The following is a 14,151-nucleotide window of genomic DNA, read 5'->3' as shown; positions in this document are numbered from 1 at the left end:
TTTGGGGTGTTCCTTAAACTGTGACTTTTCTGTGATTAATTGACATGACATGTTACTGGTAAAATAGTTTATCATTTGGACAATACGCTGTGCAAATTCAATTCAAACCTAGAATTCGAACTTTAATTATCTCAAATCGAGCATGTGAGCAAGGACCTAAGACTAGCTCACATTCGCACTGAAAACTTTTGTGTCTTATTTTTCTTATGGAAACGATTCACAAAAATTGAATCTTATTCTCTTCAATAACTACCTTTAAATGCATAAGCAGTCACTCATTGATTTTTAATATTTATAATTATTTCCTAAAGAATATCTTATGGAATATTAATAAATGTAGATGTTTTAATAACATTAAATAGAAAAACTGTCAAAATATGGTGAAAACAATTTTTTAATAAACTTATTTCAATATTATCATGAGACATAATTATAATAGTGACTTATTGAATTACATTTCAAATATATATGCAAATGACAGAAACCTTTATTATTTATTTATTTTACCGCGGTCAATTTAAAAATCGAATGACATCTGCCACTCGCTGTCACCTCTGGCTGTCTAAAGGCGATAGTTGCCAGCCCTGACACGACCTATCGCCCAGGGCCACCACCAAAGTGACGTGGAACGAAAAAGACGAAGCGACACGAAGCCGAGCAGCACGTCAGATTCACATTCAGATTCCACTTCGCCTGCTCACATTTTCCAGTCGGTCGGCGCAGAAAAACAGAAACAGCCCGAAATGGTGAGTTAAACTGACAAGGAAACAGGGGCGCCAGCTAATTAAAATCAATATTTGCCAGCCCGCTCCAGCAAGTTCAACGTCCGTGGGCAGCGGATCGCGCTCGCCCAGCAAACTGTCGGCGCCACGTAGCGCCGGATCCGGAGGCGGCAGCACCCTGAAGCAGCGCAAGACCACCAGCAGCACCACGGCGGCCCGGAGTCGTGCTCCCGGCGGAGCCGGAACTGGTGGCATGTGGCGCTTCTACACCGACGACTCTCCCGGAATCAAGGTGTAAGTGGCCATAGCTCGTCTATATTTAAAGTGCCCCCTCTTATGACACCCTATACTATATTTCCACAGCGGACCCGTGCCCGTGCTGGTCATGTCGCTGCTCTTCATCGCTTCCGTCTTCATGCTGCACATCTGGGGCAAATACAATCGTTCTTAAGCCATTCAATTCGTAGCCAATAAATACTTTCTCCTCAACGAACGCGAACACTGTCGACGTCATCATTTCTTTCGCGGCGCGATAACATGAGATCCATTCCGCTTGTTGAGGCATTGGTGTGTTTTCCACATGAAATTAACTATACCTAAGCTTAAGTTAAAGACCTGTTTAAACGTAATGCATATTTTCAAAATTAAATCGTATCTTCCCAATCCGTTCGCTCGTTCGCTTCGTTCGTTCGGCGGACTGAGAGAATTCATTCCACAATTTATCGTGGTCATGTGCATCAGAAATTCCGCGCGCAGCAGTTGCAATTCAACAATTTGTAAGACATTCAACGAAAAGTGTTAAGAACAAATAAATTTTGTATTAAACAAACATTGGCCTGCTGTTAATGGGTGGCCTTGCATTTTACAGTTTTCAACCCAACAATTATCACCTTAACAATAGTTAAGCAGAACCTCAAAGACATTGAGTGGTAGTTTCGTTTAAAAAACAAAGTTCCCTGAAGTACTTTGATCGCTGAGTGCATCTCCGTTCCCTATGGTTGCTTTTGCCGCACAGAAGACAGCCTTTGGTGTGTTTGAACTTTCCCTTACGAAAGTTGGGACACTTGTTTTCGATGTGGCCTTTTTGGGCGCACAGCCTGCAGTACTGTTTGGTCTGGTAGAAGACGCAGTTGTGACCCTCCTTTTGGGTGCACCTCCTGCAGTTTTTGCAGTGCACGTAGTTGGGTTTCACGCAGACATCGCAGGACACACAGTGCCTGTAAGTTTGACCATTCACCGAGGGACATGTCCCACAGCTATTGCAGTGAAGGTTTCCGGTGGCCGTGTAGCAGTCACACTTTTGGCAGTACTTGTAGCCCTCTTCCACAGGTAGCTGTAGCAATTTTAGTGGTACATTGGTGAACAAGCGTACAGGTGATCCGCAAAACCGACTCTGCTTTCCCACGTTTGTGTATCTCAGGTGATTGCTGTAGTTTATCCGGTAGTCGCTCATTTCCATCTCGGGCATTTCCTGCCTTATGTGATTGGCCGAATAGTAGGGATATATCCAGAATATGGACAGCGGTGTGGAAGGCAACTGGTTGATTCTGTTGTAGAGTTTCCTGAGGCTGCGCAGCGTGTGGGATATCAGTTCAGTTCGACAGCCAAACGGGGGATCCGTCACTATGACTAGTTGTTCTGGACTGGAAATGAAGAGCAATTTTAACTAAGGGATACCTTTGTTTTAGGGTAACTGACTCACCTGGTGTCCCCCAGGAAATGTTCAAAGGGCTTGCGGCTGTAGAAAAAGTGGTTATTGCACATGTTGTAGAGACAGAACTCTTCAGGTCCCAGATACTCAGCGAATCTCTCATCCAGATCCAGTAGAAAGCTCTTCAGCTTGTGGCGCAGGTGGAAATGTAAACGAGGGGCGCCCATGCAGACAACCTTGCTAATTAGAAGGGGGGTTAAGGGGTATTTTTAGAAATACATAGGTTAACCAACCTAGCTATATTTCTACACTGATTTGCCAAGAAGTTCAGAGCAGCTTCGTCAAAGAAGTATTGAGCATTGGCTTTGTCCTCGGAAAGCGCTGTTAGGCTTAGTGTGGGATCAGGATCGGAGGGATTCCTTGACTTACTGGATGACGAAGGATAGTTCCTTACGGGAAGTGATGTCCTACAGGTGTAACCCTTCCACTGATCCGCCGGCAGGTGAAAACTGCAAAGTTTTGAGTCCCGGTGGGCTGAGCAGGCGTAAAATCCCTGCTCGGGGAGCTGTGATTGCCGGTAGAACAGCACCGTGGGTCCGTGCTCGCAGCGGGGATGCTGCTCCGCGGGATCAGCCTCATCCTCCTCAATCTCCAGCAGTAGTTTATCGCCTTTGTTATCAAACATTCTGAAAAAACGTGTATTTATCCAAACGAAAACAGTAAACAAAGAAGAAGAAGAGGAGTACAGTGCTCTCTCTATAAGGTATTCCCGACTGCGTGGTGTGGTAATATTTAGACTTACAGTTTTACTTTTCAATACGCAATAGTTGGTGGGATAGATTACGCAAAACGACAAATTTTTCGATTGCTTTATGAAAAGTAAAAGCCTTTTTTTAGTTAAATACGTTTTAGCTGCCCAAGATAAAAAATGGGGGTTACTCCATTGGTTCAGTATTATTTTTTTGCTACCATTACAGAAGGTGGTATATTTCGCTTATAATTAAATATTTTTTGACCTTTCCTCAAATTTTACCCCGAAATATAGTGCCAAGCAACAACCATTTAAGTTGTTTCAAATGTTTGTTAGGTCATTAAAAATATGTATTAACGCGGACATTTTCAAAATGTGTATTGTATGTATTTTGATCAGATTTAATTAGATACTTATAAGTTTTGATCATCATCCATAATGAAATAAGTTAAAAAAATTCCTTTATATAAATTATTATACTGTTTAACAAAATTATTTATTCGATTGTTTAATACTTTCTGGCAGCACCAGAAAGCATCGATTAGAATCGAAAACATCGATGACGCAAGCGAACGTAAGTAAACGTAAGTATGCAAATGTTTCTGACCCTCTGGTCACTCCAAAACGGCAAAAATCTATAAAAGCACGTACGAACCCTTAAAATTTCTTTTTTAAAAAAATTGTTCGATCGGAGAAGTTCTATCGCGTGGTGCGAGGAAAATGCAGCAAAACCATGTGAAGGTTATGTTTTTCAAGGCAAAGAAAAGTTAATGTGCAAGCCGGATGCCAGCGCAATGAATGGATTAAAAGTAAGTGTGGAGTATTTTCATTGTCTTTGCACCGTTTTTTGATGAATGTTCTTTTTCTGAAGAGTCGAGTGCTGGGTCGCAAGACTCGGCACTCTTCCTGTAGAAAGAATAAGAACGGCCAACTGATAGACTAAATTAACTAACTGCAGTGCGTTTAAAATGCAAGGCAATAATTAACCTTTTTATTGTTTTTTGTTCTAGACGTGAAAAACACGTGGCGGAGCCATCGCGTGAGAGAGAGATAGCCGGCATTGCCCTCCAACTTGTCGTGAGAGAGAGACAGTGAGAGCCGGCGCTGCCCTTTATAGGTATGTAATACTCTCTTATTTTTCTCTTTCATTAATTTTTCTGATGATAAGTTCAAGCTGAACAAAGTGCTGTTGATCTACAACTTAAAATTAACCAAAAGGATTCTGAGAAAATTTCAAAATAAATAAATATTTGAACTCAAATGAGACAAAGACAATAAGCCAAATTTTTCTTTTATTTTTAGATACGCATATCGTCAAGCCGCCATTTTGATGGATCACTCTGGGGGAGAATTTTATCGAGGTAAGAATATAAATAAGAATGTGTTTAAACATAATTTTCCTGATGATAAGTTCAATCTGAACAAAGTGCTGTTGATTCACAACTTAAAATTAACCAAAAGGATTCTGATAACAAAATAAAAATATATAGATTTTAGATTTTAAAAGAAAATGGCGTCGGAAACCTAACCTTAGTTTTCTGTTCTTCCAGAATTTGTGGGGCTCGAGAAACTTCTTCGATGGCCCTTCCTTCTTCACGAAGTAAGTTTTATTTGTAATTCACAAAATAAATAATTTAACTGATGACAAGTAATTACCGTTTGATTTCCGTGATATTAAACCCAATGGCTGCTATTTAATAGTAACTGATAATATCTTAAATCAATACGATTTTGTTTTATAAGTGATTTTACTAATTAGCTTTTCTTTCTTTTTAGTTTCAACGTGCTGAGAGAAAATGCAAATACAAAAAAATCATTATGGATCCATAAAGGTTAGTATTTGTCTTTTAATTGATATAGATTTTTTGTTTTGATGAATATAATTACCGTACGACTTCTTTGATTAAAACTAAATGGCTGCAATTTTTGCAACTGAATTTAAACAATTATAAAAAAATATTTTTATTACTTCCCAATTTGCTAATTTTATTATTATTATTTTGCAGTTTTAACAAGATTTAATGAGAACTGATGCTGAACTGGTCTTTTAAGGGCAACCAAGGTAAGATTAAGTTTTGATTTTGAAATATGCTGCAATAGTTTATATGATGAATACCTTTTATCTATTAACTTTCGTTCTACTGAGTAGAAAATGCGGAGAAATATTACTGATACCTTAAACTAAAGCAGCTTGTTGATTGAAAAATAATTTGATTTAATTCTAACAATAACATTTATTTTTACAGACTTTTCTGCTGATTGCTGATCAATCGAGTTCTTATTGCCCTGCGAATATATTTTCTAAGGTATGTTTGTTTCCTGTTATTACACTTCAAATGCCTTATGTGATGTTATTCCTAGTATAGTTCATTAGAAAAAACACATGTTACCAACTTTTTGGAACTGATTTAATTTTATAATTTATGTTTTACGTGACCTATATTTAAACTGATTTAAAACGAATATCTATTCTTTTTTTCAGATGGAATTTGGGTGGACCTTATTTATCAAGGAACTTGATATTTGTGTAGAAAAGCTGTGTTAACCAAGAGGTTTGTATTTATTTGTTTTGTTTTTTTTTTTTAAACGATCGTAAAGCGTTTGCTATGATGATATTTTCCTATCTCAGGATTCCCTCTTCTGAGTAGAACCCTAAAACAACCGTGCTGTTCACTTTCCCTGTCTGATATCAAACGCTTTAAAAACAAAATTTGTTGTTATTTATGTTAGGGGTTTGTTTTTTAACGTAAACATTTATCGTTGCAGCTCTTTCTCTGAAATTCTTCAAAAACGGCATGATGTCCATCCAATTCTTAAGGTAAATATAATATTTCTTTTGTGAAAAAGAACAGTTAGCGTTTCCTAGGATGATATTTTCCTATCTCAGGATTCCCTCTTCTGAGTAGAACCCTAAAACAACCGTGCTGTCCACTTTCCCTGTCTGAAATAAATCGAAAAACAATTACATTTGTTTTTTTAAAAGTCCATTCTAACAACAAATATTTTATTATTTGCAGTCCTTTCTACGGAATTCTTCTATAGCGGCAAAATATTCCTCCAATTGAAAAGGTGATTATTACTTCCCGACTTTTTTTTTCAAAGATATTTAAAATGATGAAAATTTCCGTCCGTGGAATTTCAACAAAGTAAATCATGCTGACATTTGTCATCTTCTTTCCCCATCTGACAATCACTTTAAATTATATGTTATATTGTTTATTATTATCATAAGCTAACGTGAATTCCTTTTCTTTTACAGAAATAAAAAAAACGGGGTTTAAACTGGTTTTTGAACAAAATATTCCAGAATGTCAAGGTAATTTTAAATTAAACAATTGCTCATTGTTTTGAAATGATGAAAATAATGTCCGTATTAAGACTGAAAAACCATGCTGTTTTAATGTCATTTCCCCACCTGATAAATCATTTCAAATGTGAGATTTTAGACAATAACATTTCCCATTATTTATTTTTAAATTGTTATTTTACAGATGACTTTACTGATGGCATTTAATCAAGATATTTGAGGATATCATTTTGATTTAACTAAAAAGGTAATTATTATCAAGAGTTTCTTAGCTTATTTGAAATGATGAAAACACCGTCCGTGGTTTTTAAACTGAGAAACACCGTGCTGTTTGAAAGTCATTTCCCCAACTGATTTAATATATAATTTTAAATACATACAACTTTTTTGGATTTTTGCTAATTAATTATTTTCTTCTCTTGCAGGTTGTAAATCTTCATAAAAATTGGAAACCAAATTTTCTATCATAAAAACAAATAAAAAGCTAAATGTAAATCAAAATGGTTTTGTTTTGGGTAGCTGGGATTTTCTTATAGGAAGACCAATATTGTGGTGAAGCAATAAAAAATATAATGTTTTTGCCAGGTCATCAGTTTTTTTTTTTAATTAGAGGCTAGAAATTAAATTTAAATTTTTGCGGTGCGTGGCGCCATCTGTGATTTTTTCACTTATGTGGCGCCATCTGAAGTAATGTAGCTGAAGGTCAATGAGTCCTGCTGCTTTCAGAAGTGGCAACGCCATGTATCTGGCAGCACCACCCAAATTTAAAAAAGGGCGCGTTGCTTCTCTTCATTTGTTTATTTGTAAAATTATGGATTTTTAAAAACATTTTGGGCTGACTTTTCCGACACCTTCGTTGACACTGGCCCTCTTGCCTGGCTTCCATTCCCAGAAGCTTCCCTCGGTGTCTCCAATTTTTCTTTGCATTTTTAAGGGCGTCAAGCATCAATTTATCATGCTGTAGTGCTGTCCACATGAGCGGAAGTCGCTTCCCTGCCCTGCCATCCGTATAAGCAACAACAACTTCACGAAAACATGAGCACTAAGAAGGAACTCCTCCCATTTTCGGGGGGGATGGGCGGTGGGGTGTCACAACTATTTTCAACATTGTGAACACATTTCATTCATTGAGTGCATGTTGAGCACGAGCATATTTACAACAAGTTACGACGATGTGTGCCAGGCACTTTATGCGCTTTTATGCGATTTTATGGGGCATTTTAAATGACAGTTAGTTGGTTTTTTATTAAGTTGATAATTATGTGGGGTGTGCGGGGGTTGTGCAATCAAAACGCAATGAATTCAATTGAAAATTCTCCCTTCCCCATCATGCTCAAGTTATTTACAACTTCACTTGAGGCTTCGGCGAGGGAAAGAGGGTTTTCTGTGGATAGTTTTGTGTGCAGTCGAAAAAGTAATGTCACCATACCGAAAATGAAAATTAAAAATATAAACTATATAAATACTAAAATAAACAATACATATGAAATACACATTTATGGGTATGGTTTTAATTTTAAGGACATTTCAGTTCTTTAAAAATTGAGGGTTAATCCTTGAATTATTTTATGAAAAGGTACTCATTTAAAGGATTTAAATTACAAATGTTGTTCAAATAAAAGGGGATTCAATTATTAAAAAAAATGCTTTGTAGGATTTTAAAAATATCGGTTTATATCTTAGTATTTAGTTTAAAATTTTTATTTAACTTATAAGTAATTATTTTATTTCCGAGCAGTTTTTGAGACGTTTCTCAGTGCTGTGCGTGGCTTGCTGAAGGCTGGCAGGAAGTACTCGCTGTTGTCGGCGGACGCTGCCAAGTCATCGAACTTTTTGCACTCAATATGTGACGACAAGGACATCGCCGCTGCGCTTTTCACTCCCGAATCTGATGGAGATAAGGCCAAGGAGTCTGTCGCCGCTCCGCTCCGAGTGGCTCCTGCAGGAAAACTTTGCCTTTCTGCCTGTCCTGGCTTGGCCCAGAAGACAGGGCCCAGAGCCTGGTTTTTGCGGTTAACTGGCGAGGAGCCGGGCCACAGCCAGCTGCTCAAGTTGGCCAGCGACTCTGTGACAATTTATTTTCTGTGCTTTGGCATTCGCCATTCAACAAATCGAAAAACTATTAAATTGGGCTGAAAGCCAGCAAACGAACGCCAAAGAGCCGGAGGAGCAAACAAAAGCAAAAGAAATGAGGTGGAAGCATTTATTTCCGCAAAGTATTGGAAATCGTATGCCCTATTTGAGGGATAATAAGGATTGAGGTGGTTGACCATTCAAGGACGATTTGAGTTAAAACCTTCCTTATACATATAAGAGTTTTTTTAAGGTTTATAATAAATTAAAGGTAGTAAGTTCTGAAGGAAAGACTGACATCTCATTGACATAAATTAGACAAATTATTTGTAAATTATCTTATATTTTTTAAAAATGTTTCCCAATGCTTGGAAAGCAGTTAGTAATTAAGCCATGAATTCTTCAAGTTATTTTAAATAATTTTTTATTTTCACCATGTCTCCTTGAACCGACATCAGAATGCACTTCTGAATCTGGGTTACCCGCGTAATTTACACCGCTCGAAGGGAGTTCCTTTGATGATTCCACTCGCGGGATTTGAGCCACATTCCGCGTCCTGCCAAGAGTATTCAAAGGCGAACTCTGACCGCCTTTTGCCAGGACTTACCTACTATACTTACTATACACTGGCAGAGATTGCGCTTTGTTGACAGTCACGCGACTTCTCCACGCTTTGGCACATTTGATTTGGCTGCAACTTTTCACCTCGGAGCGAAAGAACTGCGACGACATCAAGTTAATTGGATGGCAAAATCGGGGGTGCTTTCAGGGGGCTTCGCCGGGGGGACAGATGTGTGGGTGACACCACCAAAGGACCAAAGGACGAGTCTCCGGTGGGCCAGATGACAAGTGTGGCCAAGGCAACGGAGCCCGATTAGAATCTAAGCCAGGGGAGGCGCACACAACACACAGCACACATGGCATTCAGGCATTTTGAGGCCAGCAAACAGACATTAACACGTGAGCGCGGTTATCTGTTGGATCTGGCAATCCGGCAATCCGGCAATCTCAGGCTCGGGATCTCAGATCTCTGAATCCCCGAGTGTGTTTGCTAGTTGGCACCTCTTCAAAACAAATACCCTGCAAATTCACCGGCACTGCGACGGGCCGCTTCGAGCGACACTAAACTAATTAAAAGTTTGTCAGACTCCGGGTTTTTGGGGTAGGCCATATGGACTGGCCTCCACCACGGGCTACGGGTTATTGGCATAAATTACGCATTGAAATCACGTAAGTGTCGGGGGCAAAATTTAATCAGAGAGTGCGGCGGCTAAACAAGAATTAAATTTAGCAACATAACCGAATCAAAAAAGGGACCTCTCCGAACACGGACACGGGCAGCAAAAAATTTGCACACAAACTACGTGACTTCAATTCCTCAGTGCGGCCGTAAAAAATGTGCAAAAAGGTAGAACACAGAACAGCCGACAGGGTGTACGGGCGCTTGTATCTATGCGGTTACCTCTCAATGGCTTTTGTCCGGCCCGTGTACAACTTTTAATCCTTTGCACTTTTGTCAATGTCAGAGAGGAGATAGACTCAGATTTAGATTCTGCCCAATGCCAAGCCGTATAAAAAATAGAGGAAACTGGCTGGTCCTGCGGCCAACGAAGTTGCAATACCCTCAATTTCACTGGGACAGCAGTAGGGCTACTGAATCTCAATCTATACATTGAAGTACACACAAAGAAACTTTTGAATAAAATTAACCAATTTATTAGTTAAATGATCCCAACAGTTCCAACATATTTACTATTAAATGAAAACCAAGTAGTAATTAGTGAGCAAAATGCAGACAACTTTCCAATTTATGGTAGGTTTATTGGTAAATAGAAATCAAAAAGTTAATAGTTACGAAAATACTAACAACTTACCGTTTATTGGTAATTTTTCTATTAAATAGTATCGAATCTAACATAAAAATGTATTGTTAACTTTTATCCAGTAAATGTTTTTCTACTGTATTTTAAGTTAATGTAGGTTTCAGTATTAAGTCAGATTAGTGGGAAAATGCTACCCCTAGCCTTTCTGCAAGCATTTTTAATAAAAACTCTCAAAAATAATCACTCTAAAACGTAATCCGATTTAATTTATTACAAACACGATGTGGAAGCTCAGCAGTAATACCCTCACCGAAAGTGACAGCTCGAAAAAGGTCGAAATACGGGGAATTGCACTCTGTTTGGGAAATAGTTTTTCGCCACAATGACATTTCAGTTTTCCGCACACGGACGGATTTCCGCAGCCCGGGAAGATGGCCAATAAAATTAATTGATTTCGAGGTTTCTGTTTCTTTTTTCCTCACGGCTGCTGATGCTGCAGCAGTTTCTACCTATTTTTTTTGGGTGATTTTGATTTCTGCTCCTCTGTGACAGCTGACCGCATTTGATTGGCGGAGGAGGCGGCCGGGAAAGGGATCCGATGGCTTTAAGGTGGCCCAGGGACCTCTAATTAGATTAGTTTTGGGTCTAGGCCACCTGTAAGCGGCAGTTATGCTGTCAAGTATAAACCCATTTTGTTTGCCTTTCAAACTAGTCAAGGAAACCTTCTAAAATTCAAAATAAATACCAATAAATGGCAAATAAATAAAATATGGCGTGTAATTGGCGTATCGAAATTCGGATTAATTTTTTACGTTTTTCCTTCCTGGCCATTGAGCACTTGGCCAAAAGGGGGAGGGGAAAACGGCAATTGTGAGCGTAAACGCAAACGTAAATGCCTTTCAACAACTCTCCCTTTGCAGCTGGCATTGATTTCCATTTCCATTTCCATTTTCCGTTTTTATTAACAAGCATTTAAATGCAATGAAGTGAAATGCGAATCTCTCAATGCGTATAAATATTTCTGGCTGGCCCTTTGTGGAATTATTTTTACGGCTTGCCATATAGTGTAGATGGCATTTCATGGCTGATTTAACCCGACTGCCTAACAGTTTCGTCTGGGATATGAGGCTATGGATTCCGTTTTTCCCACCGTTTTTCCGATTCGGATTCAGATTCTTCTCCCGCTGTTATTGCTGTTGTTATTCATTCGCTCGCCTTTTTTTATTATTCCCATACATACATATGTCAGTGGCGTAAATGAAAACGCAAACGGGGCGTATGATTAATGTGGTTTACATATGAAAACGAGACTCCGTCCCAGAACTCCGTTTCGCCATTTCTCCATTTCTCCGCCTCTCCGGCTGTCTCTTCCGGCTTCTGTTGCTGTTGTTGTTGGCCGTGCTTACTCAATAATTTATTGCTGGCAGCCTCAGCCACTTACAATGTCAGAAAAATACGCGCGAAATATGCATAAAAGTATTACATGCAGGCTTTTGTCAGCTGGGCGAAGTGTCACGCCCCCGCCCTTAAAGAAATACATATACATAGGTATCCCCTGTGCGGTAGCCCACCTCTATCTCCCGGCGCGCTGAAAGTAAAAGCTTTAGCCTTAATAAATCACAAACTATGGGATTATCAATTAATCGGCTGCTTCACATTTCACAGGGTCTTCAAGGTTGATAAGCAATTAAATTTAATGAGACTATAAAAAGCAAGAACGAAGGTGGGAAAAGCTTTCATTGAAACGTTAAATATAAACTATAATAAATAAGTATACTTGTAAGGACTTTAAAGAATTAGGAACTTATGGTAGGGGGTCACTCAGGTATAAAAACATGACGGTTTTTAAAAATATTTTATGTTATTTTCTTTGAATAATAACAAAAAAATAATTATTAGTATATAACATCTAAGAAAATGCATCATATTATAAAAGATTATATCAACTAATCAATGGAAAAGTAGAGTATTTATATCTATGCTCTAGATAATAATAATAATAATTCCAGCTCTATATATATAATATACATATAACAATTTTACATATTTTATGAAATTAGATCCCAACTAGATCCCAACTCATTCCCGCTGTGTAATTTTATTAGTAAACAATGTATTATCATCAAAGAGGCATACAGTCACATGACTAATGTGATTGCTGGCTGAACTTGAACCGGTGGCGATAAATCTGCAGTTCCCGTTCTGATCCGCAGGGCTAAGCCAGACCCATAGAACGCCCGCAGATGACATTTCAAAATGAGCAGCCGGAAGATTGGGATCGTGGGCAGTGGACTGATTGGCAGGGCGTGGGCGATGCTCTTCGCAGCGGCTGGCTACCGGGTCCAGCTCTACGACATCCTGGAGAGCCAGCTGTCCACGGCCCTGCAGGAGCTGGACCGGGAGCTGCACAGTCTGGAGGAGAAGGGTGCGCTGCGCGGAAAGATTCGGGCCTCGGAGCAGTTTGCCCTCATCGAGGTCACCACCCGACTGGAGGAACTGACCAGTGAGGCGCTGTATATTCAGGAGTGCGTACCCGAGGTGCTGGACCTAAAGAAGTCGCTGTACTCCCAGCTGGATGAGCTGCTCGAGGAGCAGACAGTGGTGGGCAGCTCCACGAGCACCTTTATGCCATCGCTGTACAGCGAGGGCCTCAAAAGGAGGCAACAGGTGGGTTCTGATTGTAGATTGTACTTCTGGACTTGTATACTCATATTTAATTTGCAGATTCTGGTGGCACATCCGCTGAACCCGCCGTACTTCATACCCCTTGTGGAGATAGTGCCCGCTCCCTGGACATCCCCAAGTGCCGTGGAGCGCACCCATGACCTCATGCTCAGCTTGGGCCAGCGTCCGGTGACCCTGAAGAAGGAGATCCAGGGCTTTGCCACCAACCGCATTCAGTACGCCATCCTCAACGAAGTGTGGCGCTTGGTGGTCTCCGGCATCCTCAGCGTGGCGGATGTGGATCGAGTGCTGAGCCAAGGATTGGGATTGCGATATGCTCTCCTCGGATCCCTGGAGACGGCCCATCTAAATGCTCCTGGTGGCGTGGCCGACTATTTCCAGCGATTTGGTGGCGAAATCTCGGCAGTTAGTGCCACCTATGGCCAGACCCCCAATACTCGGGAAGATCGGGAGACCCTGGCGGAGATTGCTCGGCAGTGTGAGCAGCTGGTGCCACTCGAGAATCTGGCGGAGCGACGCGCCACCCGCGACGAGTTCCTCACCCAGCTGGCCAGGCTAAAGAAGCAGTTTGAATAGGATATTAATTGCTGGGCTTGTGATGTCCTCCGAATAAACTGGGAATCAACTTAATGGGTCCGTGTCGTTTTGCTCCTTCCTCTTCTTTCCTTGCTTCTCGAGTTTCGTGCATTAATGAAATTAATTTTTGCGGCAACCGGAAACGCTTTTCCAACGCGAAGCATTCAAGTACAACGTGTCACATTTCCGCTTCGGCATTCTCGACGCCCCCGACGCCTTTCCTAGTTTTCCCATCGCAGTTTTCCCCATTTCGGCACTTGGCCTGATGAATGCTGGCGGCCCTAACTCATTTTTCATTTCGGGCGCCCAAGCATTTTCCCCAAACTGGGCGAGCGTCTTAAGTGAAAAATCTCTATTTGAGCGCCGGATTTGTTTTCACTACGGATTGTTGGGAGCACTCTTGCAATTGCTTTAACTATAAGGATTTGGAAGACTTTTGCCCAAATGAAAATTCTAATAACGAAAAAGAAGAGTCGATGGTTACCATGTCTGGCGAACTTCATTGAGGAAAATGAGAGAAACATCAGCAAAAAAAAATCAGTTAATGAGCACATTTAAAATTT

The 14,151-nt window shown here is 40.2% G+C and overlaps 3 protein-coding genes, 1 long non-coding RNA gene and 2 other non-coding genes across 7 annotated transcripts; 5 read left to right on the top strand and 1 right to left on the bottom strand.

Moving 5' to 3' along the window:
• Positions 1-582: 582 nt before the first annotated feature.
• LOC108022961 (protein transport protein Sec61 subunit beta) lies at positions 583-1,551 on the top strand. The gene is made up of 3 exons (XM_017092181.3): positions 583-746; positions 805-1,016; positions 1,086-1,551. The coding sequence occupies exons 1-3, from the start codon at positions 744-746 to the stop codon at positions 1,171-1,173; spliced, it is 303 nt and encodes a 100-aa protein (XP_016947670.1). The 5' UTR covers positions 583-743; the 3' UTR covers positions 1,174-1,551.
• LOC108022962 (rRNA N6-adenosine-methyltransferase ZCCHC4) lies at positions 1,521-4,797 on the bottom strand. Of its 2 annotated transcripts, XM_017092182.3 has the most exons (4): positions 4,781-4,797; positions 2,667-3,059; positions 2,425-2,613; positions 1,521-2,365 (listed from the first exon to the last, which is right to left on the bottom strand). In XM_017092182.3, the coding sequence occupies exons 2-4, from the start codon at positions 3,056-3,058 to the stop codon at positions 1,636-1,638; spliced, it is 1,311 nt and encodes a 436-aa protein (XP_016947671.1). In that variant the 5' UTR covers position 3,059; positions 4,781-4,797; the 3' UTR covers positions 1,521-1,635. The 2 variants fall into 2 exon arrangements, with proteins under 2 accessions (XP_016947671.1, XP_043948202.1); XM_044092267.2 differs by lacking the exon at positions 4,781-4,797 and having other exon boundaries at positions 2,425-2,609; positions 2,667-2,797.
• Positions 3,782-6,933, top strand: LOC108022963 (uncharacterized). Its single transcript, XR_001768065.3, has 13 exons — positions 3,782-3,933; positions 4,135-4,241; positions 4,427-4,485; positions 4,675-4,724; positions 4,901-4,956; positions 5,131-5,186; positions 5,371-5,430; positions 5,607-5,676; positions 5,891-5,942; positions 6,142-6,193; positions 6,384-6,440; positions 6,616-6,678; positions 6,857-6,933. It is a non-coding gene; the product is annotated as an uncharacterized LOC108022963 (long non-coding RNA).
• LOC122818434 (small nucleolar RNA Me28S-Cm3227) lies at positions 4,276-4,356 on the top strand. Its single transcript, XR_006367917.1, has one exon. It is a non-coding gene; the product is annotated as a small nucleolar RNA Me28S-Cm3227 (small nucleolar RNA).
• LOC122818435 (small nucleolar RNA Me28S-Cm3227) lies at positions 4,519-4,602 on the top strand. Its single transcript, XR_006367918.1, has one exon. It is a non-coding gene; the product is annotated as a small nucleolar RNA Me28S-Cm3227 (small nucleolar RNA).
• A 5,625-nt stretch (positions 6,934-12,558) lies between the features above and the next one.
• On the top strand, positions 12,559-13,642 carry LOC108022234 (lambda-crystallin). Its single transcript, XM_044091939.2, has 2 exons — positions 12,559-12,994; positions 13,052-13,642. Exons 1-2 carry the CDS (start codon positions 12,584-12,586, stop codon positions 13,586-13,588), a joined length of 948 nt encoding a protein of 315 aa, XP_043947874.1. The 5' UTR covers positions 12,559-12,583; the 3' UTR covers positions 13,589-13,642.
• Positions 13,643-14,151: the final 509 nt, after the last annotated feature.

Source organism: Drosophila biarmipes, chromosome 2R, assembly GCF_025231255.1.
Source record: "Drosophila biarmipes strain raj3 chromosome 2R, RU_DBia_V1.1, whole genome shotgun sequence".
Lineage (NCBI taxonomy): Eukaryota > Metazoa > Arthropoda > Insecta > Diptera > Drosophilidae > Drosophila > Drosophila biarmipes.
The sequence above is the reverse complement of the archived record's forward strand: the minus strand, read 5'-3'. Positions and strand labels throughout refer to the sequence as shown.